At 43.4% G+C, this 27007-nt stretch overlaps 3 protein-coding genes across 5 annotated transcripts; 2 read left to right on the top strand and 1 right to left on the bottom strand.

Moving 5' to 3' along the window:
• Positions 1 to 2273: 2273 nt before the first annotated feature.
• LOC105893824 (uncharacterized protein At2g34460, chloroplastic-like) lies at positions 2274 to 6645 on the bottom strand. Its single transcript, XM_012820288.3, has 4 exons — positions 6293 to 6645; positions 5311 to 5512; positions 4100 to 4264; positions 2274 to 2899 (listed from the first exon to the last, which is right to left on the bottom strand). Exons 1-4 carry the CDS (start codon positions 6425 to 6427, stop codon positions 2742 to 2744), a joined length of 660 nt encoding a protein of 219 aa, XP_012675742.1. The 5' UTR covers positions 6428 to 6645; the 3' UTR covers positions 2274 to 2741.
• Positions 6646 to 7160: 515 nt separating this feature from the next.
• On the top strand, positions 7161 to 12493 carry armc6 (armadillo repeat containing 6). 3 transcript variants are annotated; one of them, XM_031559257.2, is made up of 8 exons: positions 7161 to 7331; positions 7558 to 7693; positions 7793 to 7875; positions 8098 to 8674; positions 8918 to 9063; positions 9328 to 9459; positions 9982 to 10119; positions 11736 to 12493. In XM_031559257.2, exons 2-8 carry the CDS (start codon positions 7573 to 7575, stop codon positions 11946 to 11948), a joined length of 1410 nt encoding a protein of 469 aa, XP_031415117.1. In that variant the 5' UTR covers positions 7161 to 7331; positions 7558 to 7572; the 3' UTR covers positions 11949 to 12493. The 3 variants fall into 3 exon arrangements, with proteins under 3 accessions (XP_031415117.1, XP_031415116.1, XP_031415118.1); XM_031559256.2 differs by having other exon boundaries at positions 7162 to 7331; positions 7520 to 7693; XM_031559258.2 differs by lacking the exon at positions 7161 to 7331 and adding an exon at positions 7342 to 7445.
• Positions 12494 to 13998: 1505 nt separating this feature from the next.
• Positions 13999 to 25214, top strand: slc25a42 (solute carrier family 25 member 42). The gene is made up of 8 exons (XM_012820289.3): positions 13999 to 14492; positions 18454 to 18623; positions 21853 to 21964; positions 22091 to 22116; positions 22599 to 22765; positions 23904 to 24020; positions 24429 to 24580; positions 24894 to 25214. The coding sequence occupies exons 2-8, from the start codon at positions 18534 to 18536 to the stop codon at positions 25208 to 25210; spliced, it is 981 nt and encodes a 326-aa protein (XP_012675743.2). The 5' UTR covers positions 13999 to 14492; positions 18454 to 18533; the 3' UTR covers positions 25211 to 25214.
• The last annotated feature ends 1793 nt before the right edge of the window (positions 25215 to 27007 follow it).

Here is a 27007-nt window from a genome sequence, read left to right as displayed (position 1 = left end):
TATGGTGTCAGGAAAGCTTTCTAATGTCATCATTGTAGGTTTCTCTCTTAACAGTACCCTATTTCAGGCCACCAAGGGAAACCACACTTGCTTCATGCCCTCTTGGCGTCTTCTCACCAATCAGAATTGGAATAGTAACCTACGAGCACACTGTATACCTGTATACCTGTAAGCTGTTTTACAATACTTGAAAGAAAAAATACTCCCCACCTTTTCCAATACCAATTTTGTATGTATCGTGTATATACGATATCACAACCCCAAATCAGAAAAAGTCGGGACAGTATGGAAAATGCAAATAAAAAAAGAAAGCAGTGATTTATACATTTACCTTGACTTGTATTTCATTGCAGACAGTAAGTATGAACACAAGATATTTCATGTTTTTTCTGGTCAACTTCATTTGATTTGTAAATATACATCCATTCCTGCCATTCAGGCCTGCAACACATACCAAAAGAATGCCCTGGGGACAAAGGACCTCCTTAGCCTGACCGATGAGCATGACGTGACAGGAGTCTACAACTGAATATGCTCCTCTGTCTATTGAAAGTTCTGTGAATGGGTGGTGGTCATTGTCCAAGATAGTCAGCAACCTGCTCAGGGTCCTTCTCTCCGCCACTGTTGCGAAACAATCCAGTTCAGTGCCAACAACAGCTCCCGCCTTCCTCACCAGCCTGTCCAGTCGCCCTGCATCCCTCTTCTTTATGCTGCCTCCCCAGCACACCACAGCATAAAAGAGGACACTGGCAACAACAGACTGGTAAAACATGCAAAGGAGTTTGTTGCAGACATTGAAGGACCTCAACCTCCTCAGGAAGTAAAGCCGGCTCTGACCCTTCTTGTAGAGTACATGAATGTTGGCTGACCAGTCCAGTTTATTGTCCAGATGAACTCCTAAGTATTTATAGGGGTTGACCACTAGTAGTAGGGGATTTGGATATTTTACCCTCCACGGTGCATAACATAATAAAAGATTCAAGGAATCTGGAGGAATTTCAGTGAATAAAGGGCAAGGGCGCAAACCAAAGCTGAATAACCGTGATCTCCGATCCCTCAGACGGCACTGCATCAAGAACCGTCATTCATCTATAAGCGATATAACCACATAGGCTCAGGATAACTTTGGAAGAAATGGACGCCGTGTGCTCCCGACCAAAGAAGAAAAGTACCATCCAGACTGTTACCAGCAACAAGTCCAAAAGCCAGGGTCTGTCATGGTATGGGGTTGTGTCAGTGCCCTTGGTCGGTCATGGTATGGGGTTGTGTCATGGTATGGGGTTGTGTCATGGTATGGGGTTGTGTCATGGTATGGGGTTGTGTCAGTGCCCTTGGTCGGTCATGGTATGGGGTTGTGTCATGGTATGGGGTTGTGTCATGGTATGGGGTTGTGTCATGGTATTGGGTTGTGTCATGGTATTGGGTTGTGTCAGTGCCCTTGGCAAAGGTTACTTACACTTCTGTGATGGCACCATTAATGGCCAAAAGTACATAGAGATTTTGGAGCAACATATGCTGCCTTCAAGACGACATCCTTTCCGGAAAAAGCCCATGCATATTTCAACAAGACATCGCAAAACCACATTCTGCACACATTTCAAAGGCATGGCTGAGGAAGAAGGGTGTGCGGGTGCTGGACTGGCCTGCCTGCAGTCCTGTCTTGTCCCCATTACAGATTTTTTGTTGCAATTTTATTCTTTAACAAATGTATTGTGAAAGTTTAATGTTGAGCTTGTCTTGCGCTTGTTCGTGTAGGATCAGTGTCCTCAACCTGGCAATCTTTGTGAAATGAGGTTCCGGGCTACATACTGCTCCTTTAATACCTCACGTTCACTGATTCTCTGAGAGAAGGTTCTCAAAGATAACTTCCTTCCATTGCTACATGACATTGAGTACAGAGGGCAACTTTTACATCGACAATTTTTCACCTGGATTAAACATTTTCATACATAGCCACACACAGTACTTTGTGCAGCAACACAGTTCAGTTTGTTGTGTTCATTTCCATCACTCCAGACAATGTAGTGAGATACTTTACACATGTTTCAGGTTCGAGGCAGGAGTCCCCCTCTTTATACACAAGTATTTTTGTCTTGGCTCTAAAAACCACTTGTTAAAACAAACCAGCAGAAAGCCCACACGTGATATGCTTGTGGTATAAGTAGAAAATTGATTTTATTTCAAAACATTTGCCCATACCAATGCTATTTCTTTGCCCACATATTTTATATTTCCATGGCATAATTGAAACCTTCAAAAGCATTTGTGCCCTTATTATTTTCTAACCATGCCAATTCAGACAACATGGTTAGAGTCAGGTATATCAGACATCATTAATCAATCTACGCTCATATCTTGGACAAAAGTGATAAGAGTGTGAAAGCCTGTAATCTGCCTTTAGGAGTGAATAAGGGAGTATAGAGTTTTGCAGGCTAATTCCTCCAAACACACAGTCCTCATATGTTACATTTCAGATTAGATACAACTTATTTTACTTACATACATAAGGGACCATAACGTCAACTTGGCACTATTTCAAACCAAGCACAAAATGTAAATACAATTCTAAGAACTAAGCCTGATGAATTAAATAGCTTTCAGACAGAAGGTTCCTGTGACATGACTATTGGTTTACTTACTACTTTTTAGATCACCATGTTCAAATGATTTGGTTTAAGTTTGCAGCCTGGTTCGTAAACAACCCCTGAGAGGCACTGGGCAACATCAACATGGATGGAAGTTCATATGGTGGTGATTGCGACAGCCTTCTTCAGCCAAGTACTGGTGCCCAGCAGAGAGAGCATGAAGCGAGCGACGTCACCCCTGGCAACAGACTGTGAAGTGGGGAGTCCATTGGCATCAGGGACAAAGTACCCTTCATGGGCCACAATCTCTTTGTCTGGGGAAACAATTACAAAATTATGAAGAAAACTCCTTCAAGTTTTCATGGTAAGTGGATTTTATAGACTTGACTAAAAATGACAAAATTGATTTAAATGTTTGGAAAGGATCCTTTGAGGCCCATCTAGCCAAGAATCTTAAAGATTTCATTCAATGTTGCTACCTCTTGAGTATGTAAGTTGGGTGGGATATCTAACTCACTATGAATTACATCTTATGATGTCCACTCATCTCTGCCGGGAAGATAAGGACCGGTATTTAGCGGACGCTTTTATCCAAAGTGACTTACAAAGGTATCCTTCAATCGCCGGGAATTGAGCCCGTGTCAAACGTTTGGATGGGGGGTGACGCTAACTACTGTACCACCAGGGACGTCACACAGCTATTCAGAACCTGGTTATCAAACTGTTATTCCAAGTCTTTCCAAGTGAAACTCAACCTATAGGCACTGATAATAATGCATTTCACTCCTCTGAGGTGATTACAGGTCATCGGAGAAATTCACTTAGCCTATGATTACCAGTTCTCTGGTATCACTAAATATCCCTTCGATATCAATTACAGCATATTAGCAGAGAATACCACCACTACTGCTTTCATTTGAACTCAGTTCAAAGTGTGGTAGCAAGACAGTAACCTACATGATCTTCATGGACTTCAAGCAGTAATTCTGGCAACTATGCGAATGCAGTCTAGAGGAGGGAACTGCATCTGATGGTGAGTTGGGTTAATCTTTGAGAAGGGTATTGTGGGGAAGAGGACACGTAAGGATACGTGTGGAGAAAGATGAAAGGTCACAAGAACACAGGCAACGTATCACACATGAACCAAATCATTTGTTTCCAAACAGCTATGGAGAACCAAACATGCGTTAATGTACAACATGCGTTTGAATTCTGCTCCTGCTCTCGGGAGGAAATCTGTGGTTTTGTGTGGGTGGGCTAAAATTGAGCATCACCAAGTGAGTGTCCCTTGACTAATAGTGCAATTTCAAGGGCATGGGAAGAAAGTCTGTTCTGCTCAATGGTTGTTACGCACAACATGTCAGGAGACAAGATATTCTTAAGGGACCAAGTGACTTTTGAAAAATAACAAATTTAAGAATATCACAGAGTTTGTTCTGTTTGATAAACTGCCTCTAATCCTAAGTCATGAGCAGACACCATTTTGCTACTGTAACAACATTGAGCCACCCTACCTGTTTCAGGTGCATTCTTGAGCCCAGGAGGTCGCACAACTGTCCAGTTGATGTCCTCACTCTTCTTCAGAATGCTCTCCATCTCATACATGTTGGTGAGCACGCTCTGGATCATTGGAATCAGCACGTTGCGGATGAAAAATGGACCCGTGTTAGAAGATCCAGCTGCAATTCCAACATACAGAGCTAAGCTGTGATACGATCACATACATTTAATAGTGCTACAGTAAGGACACCATTAAGGCAATAACACTGATGTTCATGGCTTTACATTCATAGTTCATAGTTCATAGTTCTTTTCCAGTACAGAATGTGACCATGGAGCACAGTATGCTGTACTATATATTAATGAAGGCCTCAACAGAAACAGTAAATCTTTCGACTTCATCAACAGCTCTTAACAATGATCAGTTGGGATCATATTCAAATCACCATGTTAAATCTAATTTCATTTAAAAAAAAAAAAGGAAAGTCAGAAAGAATTCAAAAAGCAAAAAGAGACAGTCATGATAGCTGTCTAAGCTAAAGTGGGATCTACCACTCTCCCCACTGCAGATCACACCCACTCTCAGCATACCCATGCTAATGGAGAGAGACAGTCATGATAGCTGTCTAAGCTAAAGTGGGATCTACCACTCTCACCATACCCATGCTTATGGAGAGTTTGGAGAAATCATTGGTTAAGTAATGTCACCACTAGAGATGCATTTCCGCAATAAAATGCAAATGTGATTGTGCTGTAGCAGGAGGAGCAGGAGGATTTTAATAAGCTTTTTAAGGTCATTTTGCTCATTTAATACCATGAGCAAAACCACAAGTGCAAACATGGATGGGTCAGTGCAATCCTTCCACACGCCACACAATAGCTTTAGTTCACAATGGACTCTGCTTGTTGCCAGGAACGAAATTAGGGCCCACTATCTGTTTGAACATGTATGTGAAACTAATAGGTTTAAGGAGTAGGTAGGTGTTGAAATTAAATACAGTTTTCATGTAGTATTTCAATAGCATGTATAGGCTGATTTAAACCTAAACTGTGTATTGTTGCTAAACATGCTAATTGTCCCTTTCAGTAAGTTAGCCAGGCTAAGAACAGGCAGTTGGTGCATCGAACTTACTGAAGATAATACCAACCAAATCTGAGCTCATGATATGTCTAGTAGTACCAAGTCATCATTATGGCGAATGAACAGTAGTTTATAATCACTCACGGGCAGTATACCAGGAAGTCATGGTGACAACACGATTGATTTTGGTCTCTCTCATGGCGTTAAGGGTGGCCTGCATTGACTGGGTGTAGCCTGTGACTCCAGAGAAGAATGATGTGGGGAAACCGAGACAGGAGACCACTGCATCATGGCCTTGGAAGTGTGCTTTTAGGCTTTCCTCTGAGAAGATACTTCCTTCCACAACCTAGAGATGAATGAGACATAATGATGCAAAGAGATAAACAGAGAAACCCTTGCCAAAAAGGGCAATATATGGTTTAAGATTGCATCCATGGTGAAGAGCCAGCTTGACTTGAAGAATGCTTTAGGACATTACATACTGTGCACAAACATCCTAATGAATACCTGTTCTGAGATGTAATGGAGGCTACCTGATGCCAGTTGATCAGGGGACAGATTACCTATGTCGGGTTCACAAATGATTCCCATTTTAACATTGCTCCAAATAAGACATCTAGTGGGCTAGGCTTAGGTAAACTGAATAAGGATTTTTCGACGTTTGACCCAGAGTTGAATAACTAACAGTGAAAACGTTTAGGAGCACGTCTCATTAGAGCAAGCTCATCAGTGGCGCATCTAAGCTACGGTATGGGCCCAGACAGTCGTCTAGATAGAAGATACATGTTAAAGAGACAGTATGCAACAATTTGCCACTTTTTGAAACACGTTTGTTTTTATTGGCAACTAGCACTGGTATCATCTGGAAATTAATGTTCGTGGTATATAGTCATGTGAAGGACAAATAAACACACCCTTTAACGAGCCGCAGTTATGAGGTCCGGGTAAATAAAAACAAAAACTTTTATAGCACGCATCACCAACAATTTCATCAAAAGACATGAGTTAACATGCTACCAAGCTTTTTTTCCAATGACAACTGTGCGGCTGCTTGTAAGGATTTTGCATGCTTTTTCGTAAATTAGATTAGTTTTCGACCAAAACTCCTTACAGCCAAAAATGTTACCTTCAGATTCTCATGGGTGACTGTCATTTTGCCCGGGTTCCTCACCACAGCTGTGACGCTGTGTCCTTGATGCAGTGCCTGGTTTACTAGGTGCTGCCCCGTCTGACCAGTGCCACCCAATATGACAATCTTCATCTTTAAATGTATTACTTCTTTGTTCTACTACAAATAGGAATTTGGGTGATTTTTAAATATTGTATCACGTAGATCAGTCTTTGAAGTTCAGGTAGCTGCCTTGACAGCGGTCCACTTCCGAGTTGATAACGTTCACATAACGACAATGAACAGGCACATGGTAATGGGAGTGACTGTCCGTCGTCATGTTGTATGCGGCGGATTAGCCGTTCCGGTTTTAAAAAGCAAAATCCCTATGAGCGAATGGATGACTGGGGTTTTAGAAAATTGATACGATAACACCCATAGCAGTTAAATAACTGCCTGAGAGACCCTGCATTTGATAATGTTCATTAAAATGCGCGTGCATGTAAAATATGTGTGCTACTATCCTTTTGTTACCAGCGAAAAAGAACAGGCTGCAGGGCAAGTCACTTATTTTTTGTGCTTTGTATTACAATCGATATCCCTTTCATAAAAAGTAACCAATTACATTGTATTCAATCGTGAAATTTGCCACATGACCATTTAATAACGTCATGGCAAGAAAATTAATCTTTGTGTCAACCACCTGATCTTTTTGACCACCAGATGGGTTGAACATGCAACAGCGTATAAGGACAAAATTTAGGTTTTTTTTCTCTCTTTGTGACAATAGCGTTTGAGTTTAGAAGTATCCCGCAGAACGTAAAGAAGCCAAGGAAATGCAAAGAGGAACCTTTCTTAGTATTTGTTTTTACATCGGTTGTATTTATGTGCAGGACATGCGTGCGTAGCTTCGATTCACCAAGGATACATAGTAGTAAAACATGCGCAAGTTAGCTGTACTTTTTAACGTAGCCCCCAGTCTTCGCCGCACGGGTGCATGAATTCATTGTGCATCAAGGCAGCTCCACCCCGGGTCCCACACCTACATTGAATAGTGGTGAGTATTGCAGTACAGGTTAGCTGACAAATCGGATATCCACCAGCTGATGAAATATCCCAGACGGACCATGTAGTAAACATAAGTCGCTGACGTTTGCTATGACCATTTAACGTAAGCTAAAGTTCGGAGTTATGTGGCCTTGTATTGTTGTAGCAGTGTTATAATTAGAGCCATCGATTTCGCAGTTTTGAGCTGGCTCGTCTATATCTCCACAACTAAACAGCTACAAATAGCTAAGATGGACAAACGCTGGATAACCCAAGAGACCTTCGACGCCGTCGTCAGGGAAAATATTGAGGACTTCGAGATGGACGACGAAGCTGCGTTGACAGAGGCCATCGAGCAGTTTCAGTCCCAAGGTACAAGAATCTTGACATAACAATGTAAGATAGCCCGACCAACCTTGTTTGTAAAAAATAATCCTGGTCCCCTCATTCAATTGAAACTGTTGTTTTAAGGTGTGGACCTCAATAACATCGTGAAGGCAGTACCTAAAGCCTCCGATGACAAAACAGATGAAAAGATGCACGAGGTTCTTCAGGTTCGTTTTTGCGTTAATATCAAATGAACGAGAGAGCTCATGATCTGGAATATGTGAATTGATTTCTCTTTAAATGTGTATGACATCGACGTGAATATCATCAGTTTATACTATAAATCGCAAAAAAAATATCATAATTGCCACTACTGTGTCCTCCATTTATTCAAAGAACCTTATGACTTTCTCTATGAATTTTATGACTTATGAATTTTCTCTGGAAAGGTTCTGGAAAAGCTCCGAATTGCAGCTCTCACACCTTCACAGCAAGCTGACATCACAGATGACCTTAAGCGCTTTGCTGAGCAGTGCTCACTCGGATTTGCCCAAAGGCACTTGGCCGCCCAGAAGGACGCCTATCCTACAATCCTCTCCTGCTGCCAGAAGTCGCTGGATAATGAAGTTGCTGCCCTGTCGTCCGCCCTTTCTGCCCTTTCATCCCTGAATGATGGGCAGCCAGACCTACTAGATGAGGAGGGGCGAAACCTCCTGACGAAGGTCCTGCGTGTGCATGGGGAAGACCCTACGGTCACATGCCTGGGGGTGCGCACGGTCCGCCACTTCTGCTTGAAGCACGAGCAGAACCGCCAGGACCTGGTGAAGGCCGGCATGTTGGCATTGCTCAGTGAGGCAATAAAACACCACACCGGGCACCCTGAGGTGGTGAGAGAGGCCTGTGCCGCTCTCAGGGTCATGACCTTTGACGATGATATCCGGGTGCCATTTGGACATGCTCATGAACATGCCAAAATGATTGTCCTGGAGCACAGTGGCTTGAAGGTCCTACTTGGGGCTGCTAAAGGTATGTTTACACACTGGGAACTGCCCTTTAGCATTTAATTGCTTGAATTAGCATTATCACATCCATACTGAGACCATGATACAAAACCAGAGATGAGTCATTACTTACTATTAAATGGCTTAATGCATAAGCAGGGTGATGAGTGTATTTTCCGGTTTTTCTGGTTGCAAAATACTAATGTTATATTAATATAAATGTAGACATATAGTACCAAATGTGTTGCTGTTCTTCCTTTGTTTGCAGCACATCCTCAGAATGTCTCAGTCCTGAGCGAGGTCTGTGCCACGCTGTCTAAGCTTGCTGTGAGGAATGAGTTCTGTCAGGACATAGTGGACCTGGGAGGCCTGACGTTTATGATCTCCATGCTGGCTGAATGCTTGGATCGCCAGGTGATATCCAATCTGATGTATCTGAATGCCTTGGTCTTCAAGTTTCTCTTGACTTCGATAAACAGAGCAGATGCTAGAAAAGTGTGTGTGTGTGTGTCTGTGTGTGTCTGTGTGTGTCTGTGTGTGTCTGTTTGTGTCTGTATGCATGTGTGTCTGTATGTGATCACCATAACCAAACCAAAGAGATCTTGATGGGATGTCTTCATTTTTTATCTTTTTGTGTTTGTGGTGTTGGCTCTAAACGTTTTATCTATTTGTTAACAGGCCCTTGTGAGGCAGGTCTTGAGTGCCATCAAAGCTATAGCAGGAAATGATGATGTCAAGGATGGTGTTGTAGACGCTGGAGGCATAGAGCTCATGGTCATGGCAATGAACAGACATATGTCAAATGCAAAGGTACTTGTTGTCAGACTGAATCTCAGACATGCATTTAGATTGATTTGGAAAATCTATATAAACCTGTCATCACTAAATTATTAAAAAAAACTTCTATATTCTTGCCTCGGCACCCACAATTTCCCATGGACATTAAGTTGTGATCCACATTTTATAGAATTCAAACCTGACCTAGAACATACAAATATGAACATAAACATATCACTTGTATATACTTGTATCACTGCATTCATAGCACATTAGCTTAAGTCTTTTTTTTTTTTTTTACCACATCATGAAGTTATCTGGGGACTCTTCACCGTTTACCCAACTTAATGATTCAAACTTTGCATTATATTCATCAAATTAGCTCATTATATAAACATACATGTTGATTTCTTTCCCACACACAAAACTGCACATGACATAGTGGTCTTGACCTTTTCAATATATGTATTTGAACTTCAGACTTGTTACCTTAAACCGTGGAGCAGACTGATTTCATTTAAGCCAGTTCTTATTTGTGTTGTTCAACTCAAACAGGTGTGTGAGCAGGGCTGTGCAGCCATGTGTGTTCTGGCACTGCGTAAACCCCACAACTGTAAAGTGATCATGGAGAATGGGGGTGCCCTTGTAGCACTTCAGGCTATGAAGGCCCACCCAGCGGAACTCATGGTACAGGTGAGCTAGTCTTAATTTATCAATGCAAAGTACCCATTAGGTTGGCTTGTTTAGAACACTTGGGTTAACCTAGTGAAGCTCCTTTTCAGGTAACGTGTAACCACTGCACAGATTAGGGCTGTGCTATGGTTTAGTATATGTACTGAACTTAATACAGTGGGGAAAATAAGTATTTGACCCCCTGCCGATTTCACAAGTTTGGCCACTTGCAAAGAAATGTGTGATCAATAATTGTAATGGTAGGTCTATTTTAACAGTGAGAGACAGAATATCAACAAAAACATCCAGAAAACTGCATTTTATAACAGTTATGAATTGATTTGCATTTGTCACGGAAAATAAGTATTTAAACCCCTACCAAACAGCAAGAATTCTGGCTCCCACAGACCAGTTATGTGCCCAAGAAGCACACGGATTAGTCCTCATTAGGCCTAACAAGGTACACCTGATCTCAACTGGTGACGTGTATAAAAGAAACCTGTCCAAAGAATCATACTTCACAGCTTCAACCTCACCACCATGGGCAAGACCAAAGAGTTGTCCAAGGACGTCAGAGATAAGATTGTAGACCTGCACAAGGCTGGAATGGGCTACAAAACCATCGGCAAGCAGCTTGGTGAGAAGCAGACAACTATTGGTGCGATTATTCGCAAATGGAAGCAACACCAAACAACTGTCAATCGCTCTCGGTCTGGGGCTCAATGCAAGATATCCCCTTGTGCGGTATCGGTGATCATCCGAAAGGTGCAGAATAACCCCAGAACTACACAGGGGGAGCTTGTGAATGATCTCAAGGCAGCTGGGACCACAGTCACCAAGAAAACCATTGGCAACACACTACGCCGTAATGGTTTGAAGTACTGCAGCACTCGCAAGGTCCCCCTGCTCAAGGAAGCACATGTACAGGGCCGTCTGAAGTTTGCCAATGAACACTTGAATGATTCTAAGGAGGATTGGGAGACAGGATGTGGTCAGATGAGACCAAAATCAAGCTCTTTGGCATTAACTCGACTTGCCGCGTTTGGAGGGGGAAGAATGCTGAATATGACCCCAAGAACACCATCCCCACCGTCGAGCATGGAGGTGGAAACATTATGCTTTGGGGCTGTTTCTCTGCCAAGGGTACAGGACGACTCCACCGCATCGAGGGGACTATGGATGGGGCCATGTACCGTGGAATATTGGGCTTGAACCGCATTCCCTCATTCCCTCCCATTGAAAACGCAACCTTAAGGATTTGGAGAGGATCTGCAAAGAGGAGTGGACCAAAATCCCTCCTGAGATGTGTGTAAACCTGGTGAACTACAAGAAAAGTCTTGACGTCTGTGCTTGCCAACAAGGGTTATTCCACCAAGTACTAAGTCATGTTTTGCTACAAATGCAAATCAATTCATAACTATTATAAAATGCAGTTTTCTGGATGTTTTTGTTGATATTCTGTCTCTCACTGTTAAAATAGACCTACCATTACAATTATAGATCACACATTTCTTTGCAAGTGGCCAAACTTGCGAAATCGGCAGGGGGTCAAATACTTATTTTCCCCACTGTATGTATTTGGCTTTTGGTGCCTGACCCATAAACATAATGAGAATTTGATTGGTTGAATTGTGCAGAAGCAGTCATGTATGCTGTTGAGGAACCTGGTGTCCCGCACAGATGACTACAACCAGCCAATCCTGGATATGGGTGCAGAAGCCCTGATTCTCCAAGCTCTCGCCAGTCACAAAGACCTTCAAGACGAGGGCAAGGCCGCCCTCAGAGACCTCGGTTGTAAGGTGGAGCTGCGAGAGCGGTGGACGGGTCAGAAGGGCGAAATCTCGTACTGATGAAGGGGGGATCTGAGGGACGTCTTATGGAGAACAGACAACTGTGTCTGAGAGCGGCTGGATGGATCCCGTGAAACCATACTAAAGGCTAACGCTGGCGGCTCAGACTTCAGAGCACTCAGTGTAGGCTAAATCTAGAAGTGTAACCAGTTAAAAGAATGTACCTTTTATGTTTTTATTTCATTTGTTTCTTTAAAGGTTGAAAGTGTCCAAACATCCCTGGCGTTTTTATGTTTGTGTTTTAGGTTTATTATTTGAGGTGTTACTTGTGAATTAATTTATGACCGAGTCCTGTAAACTGCAACACTGCACACATTTTTGACCAGTCGTAGAACTTTAAATATGTATTTTTTTTTAAATTTTTTTATTTTTAAGTGCACTTACTTTCATCCATTCTTCCATTTTGACAGCGTCTGCCTTCAGTTAGACCCACAATCTGCAGCTTTTAGCTTGTGAACTCATATGATAAGCTCAACCTCAAGATAATCAATCCCAGTATGTTTCACTCTAAATAAAATGAACTAGTATTAATCTGAAACAAATCAGTCACTCTTGTGTAAAGTGTCTACTTTTGCTCATACCATATTTAAACATTGAATCGGGCTATAAATGCTGGGCATGTGTATTGACACACTACCGTGTTTAATTTTATACAGAGAGCTGTGGTGCAGTTTGGTTTATAGAGTGCTGCCAGGTGGGGGAAGCCTTGACTGAAAAGAGCATTGTCATACACTTTGAGAACTTTTGGCCAGACAAGTAAGAAGTGATCTAACTTTCAGACATCATATTTGGTCATTCTGAAGGGAGTTTTCATTGGCCCAAAGTGTTTAACCCCATGGGCTCCAGCATGTCAAATGATGGATATATGAGCAATGTCCCTGGTTTGATTTAAAGGGGAAAAAACCTTTGGCCAGCCAGATAACAAGTGATATTACTTTCAGATATTATAATAATCTGTCATACTAAGTCGAGTTTTCAGTGGCCCAAACTGTTTAAGCCCTCTGGGCTCCTGCCTGGAAGTAATCACATCATGTCAACCAATGTGTGTAATGAGCAATGTTCCCTGCTTAATTGAAAGTTGAAGAATGCATTGGGGCCAGACAGGTTACAAGGAATATTACTTTCAGATATCATATTCTGTCATACTGAAGTGGTTTTTTTAGTGGCCAAAAGCATAGAACCCCTTGGGCTCGTGCCTGGAATTCATGAGGTGGTGGTGTGGTGGGCCGGGCCAACTCCACATGCATTCGGCGGTCCATCTGTACGCTGTAATGTTATCTCATTGAGCACATCCTTCTGATGTAATTGTTAAAAATCTAATTTATCCCATGTGCAAGACCAAAATTAGACAAATATGGTGGTCAGTGATTGTATTTGACATAGTGATTGTCTACCAGTGAGAGACAAAGACATGTTTTGGGTCACATGAACTGAACTGCACGTAAGAGGGGAGGGGAAGAGGGCACAGACATGGGGTCGTGTTGAGGTACACAGAAATATGTGTTCTTTAAAGCTGCTGTAAAGCTGCATTTATTGTACTGGTATTTTTCCATCTGGTAGAAAATTATTATTAAATGGCCATGACACAAAATGTATCAAAGTTAAGTGATGTACATGTTTGTACAAGACCAGTTATATTATAAATGTAATTGTTTAAAAGGAGAATGCTGTGGTTGTAGGATACTGATAATTTCTCATTACTAGCTATATCGGTGTTTGACAAACAGATGTCGCCACTGTGGAGAGAAGGAAGCAAAACTCGGGTTCAGTGGCAGTAGCCTACGATGGACATCATTACTGTGGCGGTATTCCACACAAACTCTAAATTTTAAGAATTGAACCGTAAGGTCTCTTCAGTTGCCATGGGCAAATCTACTTTTGTTTAAATATTTCTGCAGTTGATGTTAGTGTGTATGCATGAGATTATCGCATTACATAACATTATTGAAACGAAATTTTAGAATATCAATTTAGAATATTTTCCATCTCTAGGCTCCATGGCTGTTTTTTAATGCATGGACATACATGAGGGCTTCGGGTTTGTCCTCTTCACGCCCCTCAAATGCACCTATCCTGTGTTGCCTCCCGTTGAACTACATTTCCCACAAGTCCACCAAACTCGCCCTTGTAAACTCGGCTTTGCTTACCTCTTGTGTCACAGCAGATACTAAACAGCATGGAAGGGTGTCAGCCCCTCAAAGTCACAGTTGGAGCAATGGAAGGGGAAAACTGTGTTTGACAGTCCCCTGTGGATCAAGTAAAGTTGGCAATAGACCGTTATACGAATTTTATACTAATAGAATAGTAAACGAAACTTTGCATTGTGAGGCGTAACTAAAGAGTCGTTAGATAGCAATCTGGCAGCTAGCTTGCTAACCTGCTAGCTATCGTAGTGGCTTAGGTAAAATTAGCAAACAACTCAACTCAGTTGGAGCACCCGGTATTATAACTGGCCGAATTGCACTACGTTGTAATCTAAATCCAGGACGGACTTAGAAGCGAAACTTCAAAGGGACCCACAAGTGCTATCAAATTCCTGGTGAGGTAAGTGTATCCAAAGGCTATATTAACGTCAATGTTGGCAAGCTGGATAGCTTCAGTGAAGGCTGTCTAGCTAATATTAGCAAGCCAACATCAAACTGACAGCGTTGAAGCTGAAAGCTGTCAGTTTCTCTGTGAATTTTAACGATGCTTTGCAGTCTTGTCATTGGCCCAGTCTCAGAGGCATGTGAACGTGCATTATTTTAACGCCTTTTTTGTCTATCTTCAGTTTTGAATAGTTGATATGTGTTGACAATACAAACTCGGTATAGGGTGAATACATTTATGGCGCACCTGGACTTGGCTGGCCAGTGAAATCTTGACGTTACGAGACATGACATGGCACATTTTACAACTTAACCACCTACACCTTTTTCCTTCAGCATATTAAAGTAAGGTTCGAGCAGTAACTCAGTAAGCGCATATTATGTTAATAATTATGAACTTATAGCTTAAATTATTTATTTCTTGCGGTTGGATATGAACAATAGAGAATGAATGGCGCATTTAAAGGAAGTGGGTAGAACACTGTGTGTGCAGGTATTACGACAGGTGTGGGTGGCTAAGTACTGCATTTGTCTGTAGGGGAATGGTGTGCGGTAGAAAAAACCGTTATTGTTTACAGACTTCAGTTTTCCATTGCAGTTTTTCGCTATAATGAACTAAGAACTATAGTTGATACAACGCACTTTGTTGCACATGTTTATATCACATATCTGAATTGTATAACTCAGTGAGTAACTTAAACATAGAAGGTAATGTCTGTGTGTGGTGGGGGGAAGAGGGGTAGTAGTGGGTAAGAGGGGAGAATGGAGAAGGCTGCTGCACTAAATGGATGAGAGAGGAGTAAGTGAAGGGACGTAGCCTTTGAACAAGATAATGAAGGAGTTTGGTGGAAATCAGGGATGGGAGATTCAAGATGGATGGGGAAAATGGGAACATAAGACACAACAGGGATTCCGTAGAGAGGACGGTGACAGCACTATGGACCTCAGTACAGTGCAGGCTGAAGGAGAGAAAGGGTGAGGGAATAAGGAGCAGAGAGGAGAGAGGGGGCTGAAAAGAGAGAAAGAGTTAGAGGGGTAAAACTGAAAGGATTTTCCACAGCCTGGCTTTGGCACAGCCCACAAGGATGCCAACCTCAGTTGCCTTGACAACGCAAGTTGCCAACACGACCCTCCTGTGTTTGTTCACAGCCCAGCTATCTGGCCTTTTGTCTCTCCACTGCTTCGCATGTCTGCAAAGAAACCTCTCTCAGGGCTTTTAGAGATTCTCCTGTCCGTCCGTTAACAATTAATAGAGTTAACAGCCCTGGTTATCCTGCCCATTTGATCTAGGCAGTCTTGCAGTCTGTGCACCTGTGTGTTTTTATTTGTTTCTGCCTTCTCAGCAATAAAGACTGCCCTCTCCCTGAACACCCTCACTAACATCTTCTCTCAAGTGCACATCAGTTCATTTTGGAGTCGATAGTCATCTCAGTGTGCAGAACAAGCAAAAATGTTAAGATATATTTAACCACTGTTTAGCTCACTGAGAAAGAAACAATAACAACCTTGTTGACCTACTGTGTCTGCGTCTGAAACACCTTTCACGTAGAGGGCAGCCCTCCAGAAGTGTTTGTTGACAGGGTGGATCACAGAGCGGCGGTCTTGCACCGTGACTTATATAGCCAGCCAATGTTGGGCATGGGAGTGGAGCAAGGGTCACTCCGTTCTGCTCTAGAAACATTTAGAATAGGCTACACATTGGCAATATACTGGCTGGTCACCAGATGTGACCTTGATGTGTAAAGTGCTTTATCTGTTTGCTGAAGAAGGATGAAAAGGAAAGAAAGTAGCAAAGCAGAAGTCTAGTCAAAACTTTAGTCAGAACGTTTTGCCTGGAAAGTACAGTATCTATGTTTGGCTTGGCCTAGTTTTATTCTTTTAACTTTCCAGATCTGTGTCTGTCTAATGGGTAATGATTTAGAATCTTGAGTAGTTAGTCTTGTAGTTTTCCATGAAGGCTATCTTTTGAGTTTTTTTTTGCTGTCCTCTCAAATGACCCTGAGTATGAGTTCTTTAGAAGTGACTGGTTCAATGCAGGGAGTCGGGTGACACCAAGAGACTCCCTAACTAGTGACCCAAGACAGCTGACTGTTCCAATCTGATCAGTGGAAACATCTCCTTTGTCTTTCACTCACTTTTGATTGCTCTCCAACAGTTGCGGCTCAGATTACTAACATCGGATTAATGGTGTGGTCTGCAATTCTAATCCGATACACTTTTTGTCAAATTCAGCAAAGTGCTCCTCACTGTCTTGTAGGTGTCTGTGTGCGCACCAAAAAAGGAGCAAAACTCCGGTGTTAGTGAATACAGACCTGTCTCCGTAAATGAAATGGGAAACTGACTTGGGCGGGATCATTGTTGCATTGATGCATTGTGATACTGACGTGAAAGATTCTGCATCGGTGCAGGAAAATTAAATAATTACAAAAAAAAACATAATTAAACAATATGCATGCCAGCATAATGAATTTCAACAAACCCATTTCACTGCGATATGATGAATGAAAAGTTGAGTAACACTGGCAATAGCCCTACACATGGCGTGTAACGTTACACAAGGGACTTGTAAAGCTAGCCGAGTACAGTTCATCTCTCTACCGCAAACGCCACAAATATCAGCGAATGTAAGGTTGACTTACAAATACTGGCAATACATCCCATACATACATTGGGATTTGGATTGTACAGTTACACTTTAGTTAAATCCTATTTTAAAAGGTTTGTATTGCAGTTGTGCGGTCATCACCAGTGAATTAACTCGTAGCTTAAATATGCTTTTAGTTTAATGCTAGTAATCTACTTGCTACCACTTCCTGTGGTGTCATATTAGCCAAATACAATATATGGTTCTTCCAATAGGCAGTATTTACCACAGGCAGTCTTACATATGTATTTCTGTTCCTTGTGATATGGATTATCATGTTTGATCTTATAAGAGCACTGAAGGGAGAGGTGTGATTTGATTGACTGTTTAGCTCAAATATCATCAAGCTTTCGCCAGAATTGAGGACACTCAAGGAGTTGGATAGCATCAACAGTCAAGTCAGTCAGTCTAGGTTATAGGAAAGCTTGTTTAGGTTTGAGAGAGAGAGAGAGAGAGAGAGAGAGTGTGAGAGAGTGTGAGAGAGTGTGAGAGAGTGTGAGAGAGAGAGAGAGAGAGAGAGAGAGAGAGTGTGTGTGTGTGTGTGTGTGTGTGTGTGTGTGTGTGTGTGTGTGTGTGTGTGTGTGTGTGTGTGTTGTGGGACAGGTGGAGCTGAGAGGTGGGTGAATAGGAGTGAAGACAGAAGATGGGGGGGGGGTCAGGGTATCAGATGACAATGGAATTCAGGAAAAGTTGAAGATGGACACTGTGAGCTCTGAACCCACCCTCTCTGCATTGGTAGAGATGGGGCTGCTGTTCCCTCAGCGGATCCCAGTCATAGGGAACATGACCCCGTCCCCAGTGATGACCTAGAGGGGAGGACTGCTGCCTCTTGCTTCTTCACCTCTCCCCTATAAATAGCCAGTCCACTTCCCAAGGTGTCGCAGCAGCACGCACGCACACCCAGAGTCACGCAGCAGGAGGACATCTGAGACAAAGCATGATTGATTTAGCTTGCATGCATTTGGAAAGGCCTTTCACACTGTGTATGACCGCAAAGAACCTGCAAAATGTTCTTAACTGTGGGCCAGATAACTTGAACTTTTGAACTAGCTGTGTCTTTCCATACTGCTTTATGCAGTGTCTTTCCATATTGATGTGTCTTTCCATACTGCTGTATGATGTGTCTTTCCATACTGGTGTATGATGTGTTGTCCAATTTCTCCTTGTCCAATTTCTCCATAGTCTTTGAAATAGCGTATGAGGGGATTGTTTGCATTGTGTTTTTATTTATGATCTCAATTGTTATTTTTTTTGCATGTGTTCCTCTGAGCAGCGGCCATCGTGTGCCCACCCTGAGGCGGATGTCCGCGTGCCACCCTGAGTGTGGGTGTGCATGAGCGGCAGGGAGGGGGCATGGGGAATGGGGTGCAGGAGCGCCAGGCGGCACTGAGACAGGGTGAGGTGCTGCCCCTGCCCTCCTCCTCCACCGCCGGCCAATCAGAGGTAAGACTTCAATTATAGGAATATGAGGAATCATGCCGTTTCTGCTTTATTTGTGTATTTTAGTTCCTAAACTGACACTCATTGTCAGAAGCCGTAGTATTTATATAGATAAACACATTAACACATTACAAATATGATACTTCATTATCCAGACACCATGCATGATTGTCAGATTGAGGCCTGCTTTTTCTTGAAAACAGATTTACTGGAAATGTATCTGAAATAGATATCGGTATGTAATGTATCTGGAATAGATATCTGTATGTATGTGGAAATGTGTCTGTGATCTCAGATTTCCTGTCATTATGCTCACTTATCTTGTATCCGCACCAAGAGCTCACAGACCAGTCAGACCAGTGAGTCACTGAGCAGAAGGACATGTACCTGCTGTGACTTGCTGTTGAGTGCTGCACTGAAAGGCTTTTCCAAATTGGCTCCTTTTGAGGGTGTATTCTCCATTTCCACTGTTTCACCATCATCTCACTATGTCCCCACACTGTAATGTAACCTGAGTGGTGTCTGCATAACACACCCAGAGCCTCCATTGTCTGAAGAAACAGTAGGTGGCCATTTACAGTCATCGGATGGCCTATGATAGATAGCAGAGTCTGAGGATGACTCAACACTTTTGGCATCAGCTGAAGTGTTCTGTAGATTCTTAAACATAGTTGGTAAATCTTTTGCTTGATGATCCATTCATAGAGTTGTCATCCCAAATGACAGTGGCATTACTGTGGGTACAAGTGTCAAACCTGAATAAAATGCACTTTGTGACTTTCATGCACTTTGTGACAAGGGTAATTTCATCTGGTAGCCGATTTATTTCAAATGTTCAGGGAACGTTTTATGTATATCAAAGGCATTATGTTCAAAATGTCAAGTATGTGTTCCTTCTAGAATGAATTGAATGAATGAGATTCATTGTCACTTTTGAATTCATTTTCATTTATTTAACCCTCCTACTATGCTAAAAAATAAATACATCCATCACGTTATGGGTCAAATTAACACGCACTGTGTGTTGGTAGACTCTTAACTGTCATGGATCTCTTATCTTCCTGAAGCCTTGTGATGACAAGCTCTCCTGTCATACTGAGTTCCTGATGCTGAGAATAACTCAAATTCATTACTATGTAGGTCACCTGTTTCTGTACACGTACATCTGGGAAAGGGTTTGAATGGTTTACATGCCTACAGTGATGCTATAATTACGTTGTGCTGTGTATGCTTGTTTGGGTATCTTGAATATCCATTCTTTGTGTCAGACTTTTATATACTGTTCTTTAAGGATCTACATATAGACTGTTCTTTAAAAGATCTCTATATATATACTGTTCTTCACCTACTTTCCACCCAGGCACATTTTATTTATTTATTTTTTGGTTCTAGGACTTCATTACACAAATCCTTGTGTTTGTGCAAGAAATGTCAGGTTCTGTCCTCCCCATTTCAACCCATTTGTCAGAGAAACACCGATCCAGTGTTCCACCTCCATTCTCTTTTTCCCTGGAGGTGCAGAGTACTGCAGGTTGCTTGATTTCTTTCTGTTTTTGTGTCTGCGTGTTTGTTCTGAGAGTCTCAGGGGTAGAGAGGAGGAGGAGGAGGAGGAGGAGCAGCTGCTGTAGAGGTGTAGTTATACAAGTGTTCTTCCTCACGTCCCTCCTCAGCCCTTATGAACCTGCACTCTTGAACCCACCTTTGAGGGAATGTGATCGGGTCTAGGTCGATGTGGCGACTAGCTAGAGGCATCACTGGGGGAACACTGAAATGTAGCATCAGTGCACATCTCTATGCACTTCTCCTGCTCTTGCTACTGTGGTGAGGTGTCTGAAATGGTTTACACCTGGTAGCTCAGCCCTAGCCCAAACTGAAAGACATTTATCTATCCCCACCTCACACACACACACATAGGAGATGCCCTCCTGTGTACTGCCTGCCTTGTGTATGCCAAGCTTAATAATCTACTCCAGCACAAACATCAGCCAGTGCAGACAACACATAACCACTTAATGCAGCTGACAGAACACAACACTCTCACACGGGTTTCTCTCTCTCTCTCCTCTCAGCCCTCACACATACATTTGGATGGCAACACTCAAACCAGACCTGCAGACTGTCAGATCTGACTAACATAACATCTCACTTAATAGATATGAAGAATGAGAGGGAAAGAGTATGATCTCTGATGGAGAGTGATCACACTCTTTTCCCATACAGTCTCATGGAAAAGCTTGAGGATGACTGACTGTTGAAACCTCAGTGTGTTCTTGGGAAGCCCAGACCTGGTAGAACATGAGCAGCTGCTGAGGTGATATATTCCTCAGGCGTTCTCAGGAAGAGAAGAAGCCTAACTACTGCCTAAACCTTATTGGAAGAACAAGCGGACACAGATTTCTTTCTGCTTTTAAGTTTGTGAAACAATGTTTATTCCATGATGGTGTAAGATCTGTAGATTGCCTGTTGCAATTGAACTCATAATCATGCATCGGCTAACTATGATGAATGAATATCGGCCCAAGAATGCACGAGCAGAGGGGTTCAACTTGACACAAACACAGAATCTGTGCTTGGATGCTTAGGAGCTCAGAGAGTCCTACGCTGTTATGAACACAGCAGAATCAGGCTAGTACTGGTGACGGTAATGAGGTCATGGTCAGTCCTGTGTGTTCAAAGGGCTGTTTCTCCTGTGTGTTCACATGGCTGTTTCTAGGGCTGTGGTCTAGTATGCATGAAAGCAGCTTAACAGATGAGGGGCCATGGTTGATCCCGTCTAAACCCAACACTAGTGATTTGACAATGAATGCCCATGACCTTATTTTGGTGTAAGGTGGTAGTTATTCATGAAGAAGGTGTAGTTTTCCTTGACTTCTTTACCCGGTTTCCCATGAGTGCTACCTCATGGTGGGTGAGGGGGATTGGAAATATAGGGCCACAAATGTGCTGTTAGATTGGGGTATACACTCGAATGTGCTGTTAGATTGGGGTATACTCGAATGTGCTCTTAAATTGGGGTGTACTCGAATGTGCTGTTAGATTGGGGTGTACTCGAATGGCCTGCAGTCACATAATGTGCTGTTTCCTGCATTAGGGTAAATTATGCTTTAATGTGATTTTATTTTTCTGTGGCCTTGGATACCGAGAATTAATGTGTTTCTTTCTTTCTTTCTTTCTTTCTTTCTTTGTGTGTTTCTGTGTGTATGTTTGTGTATATTTGCATGTGTGTGTTCAGGGTTTTAAACAGGGTCGCACCATCATCAACTCCCTGCTGTCAGGAGCCTTTGCTGGTGCTGTGGCCAAAACAGCTGTAGCCCCTTTGGACAGAACCAAGATTATCTTCCAAGGCAATGAGACACACACTCACAAACATACAAACATTTGGCCGAAAATGATAATTGTGTTGGTCATTGACCTTTTTGAAATGTAGCGCAGGTATAAGCTCTTGTTTGACTCTTGTTTTGTTTTTACAGTGTCTTCAGCGAGATTCTCTGCCAAGGTGAGCTGAGAGAGTGTGTGTACATTTAAATTTGTGTGCCCCCTTAATATGTCAGTGCAGTGTTCAGTGACGAGACAGGAAAAATACGCTCCGACTTGATCTGGCTGCTGATCTTGGTTACTGCCAGGCTCTGAATCAAGGAAATATTCCTCTAGTGTCTTTGCGTGTGTGCTTTCATGTTGTATATTTACCTCCACCAAGGAGATTCGTTTTCCCTCGTCTCCATTTGTTGGTTGGTTTGTTTGTTTGTTAGCAGGATTACGCAAACATTTCTGGCATGAATTTAGTTTTACTTTTGCTAATGTTGCGAGATACGGCATCTGCCTGTGACAAAGGTATGAGTGACATTAGGGCTGCCATTCTAGTTGTCTCTGTTTTTTGAATATTCCTATCTGTTATTGTGTGCGTTTGTGTGTGTGTGTGTGTGTGTGTGTGTGTGTGTGTGTGTGTGTGTGTGTGTGTGTGTGTGTGTGTGTGTCCAGGAGGCCTACTGGCTGATCTACCGCACCTACCTGAAGGATGGCTTCCTTAGCTTGTGGCGAGGAAACTCTGCCACCATGGTCCGTGTCATCCCCTATGCTGCCATCCAGTTCTGTGCCCATGAACAGTACAAGAGGCTGCTGGGTGGTTACTATCAATGTCAGGGCAAGTGAGTGCCACCTCAACCCATGTAGTATGATACAAGTTATTCTCCACATGGCAGAGTAGAGCTGTCAATCAATAACCAATAAAATAATAATAGCTAAATAAAGTAAATAATAGCAGTGTAACACAGCATTGTAGCATAGCACTGCACAATGATCACACAATACATTGAAGGTAGCAGGGACGTGCACAGGAATTTTGAAGGGCAGTTGCTCTGGGCAACACGTTCATTTTTGTCACCGCCACGCCCCCGTCCCCTGGACGCATATTTTGCCTATATCACTTGAAACTCTCACTAACCGCCGCCGCCACGCCCCCGTGTCCCTGGACGCTTATTCCGCGATTATGTTATCTAGGCTTATGAAGTTCTGTAGCCGTAATACTATTTAAAAAAATATATATATTTCCTTCGGAGGGGCAACTTCAGTCGAGGAGGGCAAACGGGCAGTTGCCCGAGCAACCTTAGCCCCCTCCTGTGCACGTCCCTGGAAGGTAGCACAACAGAATTGAATGCACTGCAGTATGTCAGATCATCACATACTACACTACTTCACAGGATGATGGTATGAAATGCTTTATCGTACAAAACAATTTAGTATCCACCGGGCAACAGAATGCAATGCGGTGAAACTTAACTCCGTGCAAACAAAAACAACACAGCTTTGTAGTCTTTTGACAGAAAAAAGTGTAATTTAGTTGGGCCAAGGGGTTTGTTAAAGTTTCAAGATCACTAATTAGTAAAGACTACTCAGTTTGAGTTCAGCTGAAGTGTTCTTGCCCACTTACTGTTGTGAGGGTGCTTTTTAATCTAGCAAGGAAGTCATATTCTAGAAAGATTCCAGAACTAAGTTTTTGCTTCACTTAATACTGGGCTTTGTGTGGCTATTGAGAAGTGAAAGCTATATTATGATGTATAAATTATATATTATATATAACAATCAATACTATATACAATATTATATATATTACAATCATTAAGATTGACTTCATCCATTTGTTCTATTGATTCCCCCATTCATTCATTGCCTTTTTCTCTTAGAAATTTCTGTCTGAAATTAGACATTGTGAGCAACATATTGACAGTTAGAGAGTGCGTCTGTGTCCGTACTTGTCTCGTCTGATTGTGGCGGTTTCCTCCCCAGGGTCTTGCCTCCGGTGCCACGGCTGTTAGCAGGCTCTCTGGCTGGCACCACTGCGGTGTCACTCACATACCCGCTGGACATGGTGCGCGCCAGAATGGCCGTCACACCCAAAGAGATGTAAGTGTGCCCGCGGGGTCAGCAGGGGGCAACGGATGCCACGCAGCTTCGTCATGTGGAAGCCTTGGTATTGATACGCATGCCACATTCATCTTGGGGAAAGCTCAATATGTCTTTTGTTCCACATTCACATGAGGGTGTTCTTCTGCGTGTAGCACCTTCTTCTTCCTCAAATGAACTGAAGTACAAGTATTTCCAAACAGTGAGATATGTAGGCCCAGCAGTCACTGGACTTAGTCAAGAGGGATCCCTAAGGCATGTGTGTCTCAATAGTGAACACAGTCTGCAGTGAACACCGTGTGGGGTCCATGAAGTCCAGAGAGGTGGATTTGAAGATGTCTCGTCCCTTAATCCAATCTCTATAGTAAGGTCATTCAGTGTGTGTTTGTGCCTGTGTGTCCTTCCCAGGTACAGCAACATCATGCACGTGTTTGTGCGGATCTCGCGTGAGGAGGGGCTGAAGACCATCTACCGGGGCTTCTCTCCCACCATACTGGGTGTGGTGCCCTACGCGGGACTCAGCTTCTTCACCTACGAGACCCTTAAGAAGCTCCATGGAGGTACACCCACTTGGACTGGATGTGTGTCGGAATTCATGTGTGTGTGTTGGCTTGTTGCCAGTTGCCCGTCTGAGCAAGACACTGAAGCCCTAATTGCTCCTGATGTGCAGTGTGCCATCAGTGTAAATGTAAAATGTGTATACATCCTTGTAAGTCGCTTTGGATAAAATGTAAATGTAGCTATATGCTCCTACAGCTCTCAGACCAGTCCATTAAGGTTTCTATAGCTCTACTCTATTGTAGCTATATGCTCCTACAGCTCTCTAAACAGTCCATTTAGGGTTACTAGAGGTCTACTCTCTGTCTCCCACAGAGCGCACAGGTCGTCCTCATCCCTACTCCTACGAGCGGCTGGCGTTCGGGGCGTGTGCAGGGCTGATTGGCCAGTCGGCCTCCTACCCGCTGGACGTGGTGCGGAGGCGCATGCAGACGGCGGGCGTGACCGGGCACACGTACGGCACCATCACGGGCACCATGCGTGACATCATCGCGGAGGAGGGCCTGGTGCGGGGCCTCTACAAGGGCCTGAGCATGAACTGGGTCAAGGGGCCCATCGCAGTGGGGATCAGCTTCACCACCTTTGACTTCATGCAGATCCTGTTACGGAAGTTGGGCTACGCGCCACGCTAAAGAAGAACAGAGAGAGGGAGAACACGATGGACAGAGAGAGAGAGAGAGAGAGGGAGGGAGAGGGAGTGGATGAGAGAGGAAACCGCTCAGGGACATGGAGAGCTGTGTTTAAGCGCCAGGGCAGCACATGAGGCAGCCAGCGGTCACAGACACACACACTGACCGTATCAGAGGCCACAGTCACACACACACACACTCACACACTGACCGTATCAGCGGTCACAGACACACACACACACACACTGACCGTATCAGAGGCCACACACACACACACTGACCGTATCAGAGGCCACAGACACACACACACACACACTGACCGTGTCAGAGGCCACAGACACACACACACACACACTGACCGTATCAGAGGCCACAGACACACACACACACACTGACCGTGTCAGAGGCCACAGACACACACACACACACACACACACACACACACACACACACACTGACCGTATCAGAGGCCACAGACACACACACACACACTGACCGTATCAGAGGCCACAGACACACACACACACACTGACCGTATCAGAGGCCACAGACACACACACACACACTGACCGTGTCAGAGGCCACAGACACACACACACACACACACACACACACACACACACACACTGACCGTATCAGAGGCCACAGACACACACACACACACTGACCGTATCAGAGGCCACAGACACACACACACACACACACACACACACACACACACACACACACTGACCGTATCAGAGGCAGTCTACATTCAGTGGGGAGTGCTGACAGGTTGGTGTGTGTCCAGTTGCTTGTGTAACTGGATGTGAGGGCGAACAGTAGTTAGTACGTATTATTGTTTTTGGCCAGGTACAGAGGAGTGATGTGTGAAGATGTGCGTGAGTGTGTGTGTGTGTGTGTGTGTGAAAAAAAAAGCTAGGCTAAACGTGAATGTATGTCTATTTGCACAGCGGTTCTCCCCAGCAGACCGTGTGCGCTGCAGTCCTGTCCACCAAGTGCAATACGCTACGTCCGTGTCATTTGAGTCTCCATCCACACCCCAGCACTGCCCTCCTCTCCTCTGACCACCTCCAAGTCCCCCTCACCACCACCTCTTCTCCCACCTCTCCCACGGGTCGCTGAACACTTTCCACAGAGGACTTCAGTCTCCTTCAGTCACTCTATTGTCAGTCATATCGTTTTTGCCTTCAGGTGTTAAATGTGGAGGGCTCAACCTGACACACACACACACACACACACACACACACATTAGTCCATATGCATACAAACACACATGCACGCACATGAACACATCCACACACATGTGCACACTCAAGTTATTTGCAAACACGCCAGTTCTATTTTGGTGTGTTAAGTGTTGTTGGAGTTTCTTTTCAAAGCAGTGGTGATGGTGAGGAGGATGTAGTTCTTTGTTTGATTTTTGTTGTTTTTGGTTCTTGTCCTTTTTAAATAATTACCAAAGGGAAAGATGGTACACAATAGTAGAATGTTTCCATATGAGCACAGAGACACATTCACCATAGTGTTTAACAAATGTATAGCTAACATATGCTTTTAATGATACATTTGGCAGTTTGTTGAATTGATGCTGTAGAATGTGGATGAGCACACAAGCATGCATATGTGTGTGTGGTTGTGTGTGTGTGTGTGTGTGTGTGTGTGGTTGTGGTTGTGTGTGTGTGGTTGTGCGTGTGTGTGTGTGTGCACATGCAAGTTTGTTTGACATGCCTTTTCTGTTGGTTGAGCTCTGCTGTAGCTGGCTGTTATTGCATATTGTCCAGAGGGTCTATGTTTAGA

This window comes from Clupea harengus, chromosome 22, assembly GCF_900700415.2.
Source record: "Clupea harengus chromosome 22, Ch_v2.0.2, whole genome shotgun sequence".
NCBI lineage: Eukaryota > Metazoa > Chordata > Actinopteri > Clupeiformes > Clupeidae > Clupea > Clupea harengus.
Note: the sequence above shows the minus strand (reverse complement) of the source record. Positions and strands in the feature narration are given on the sequence as shown.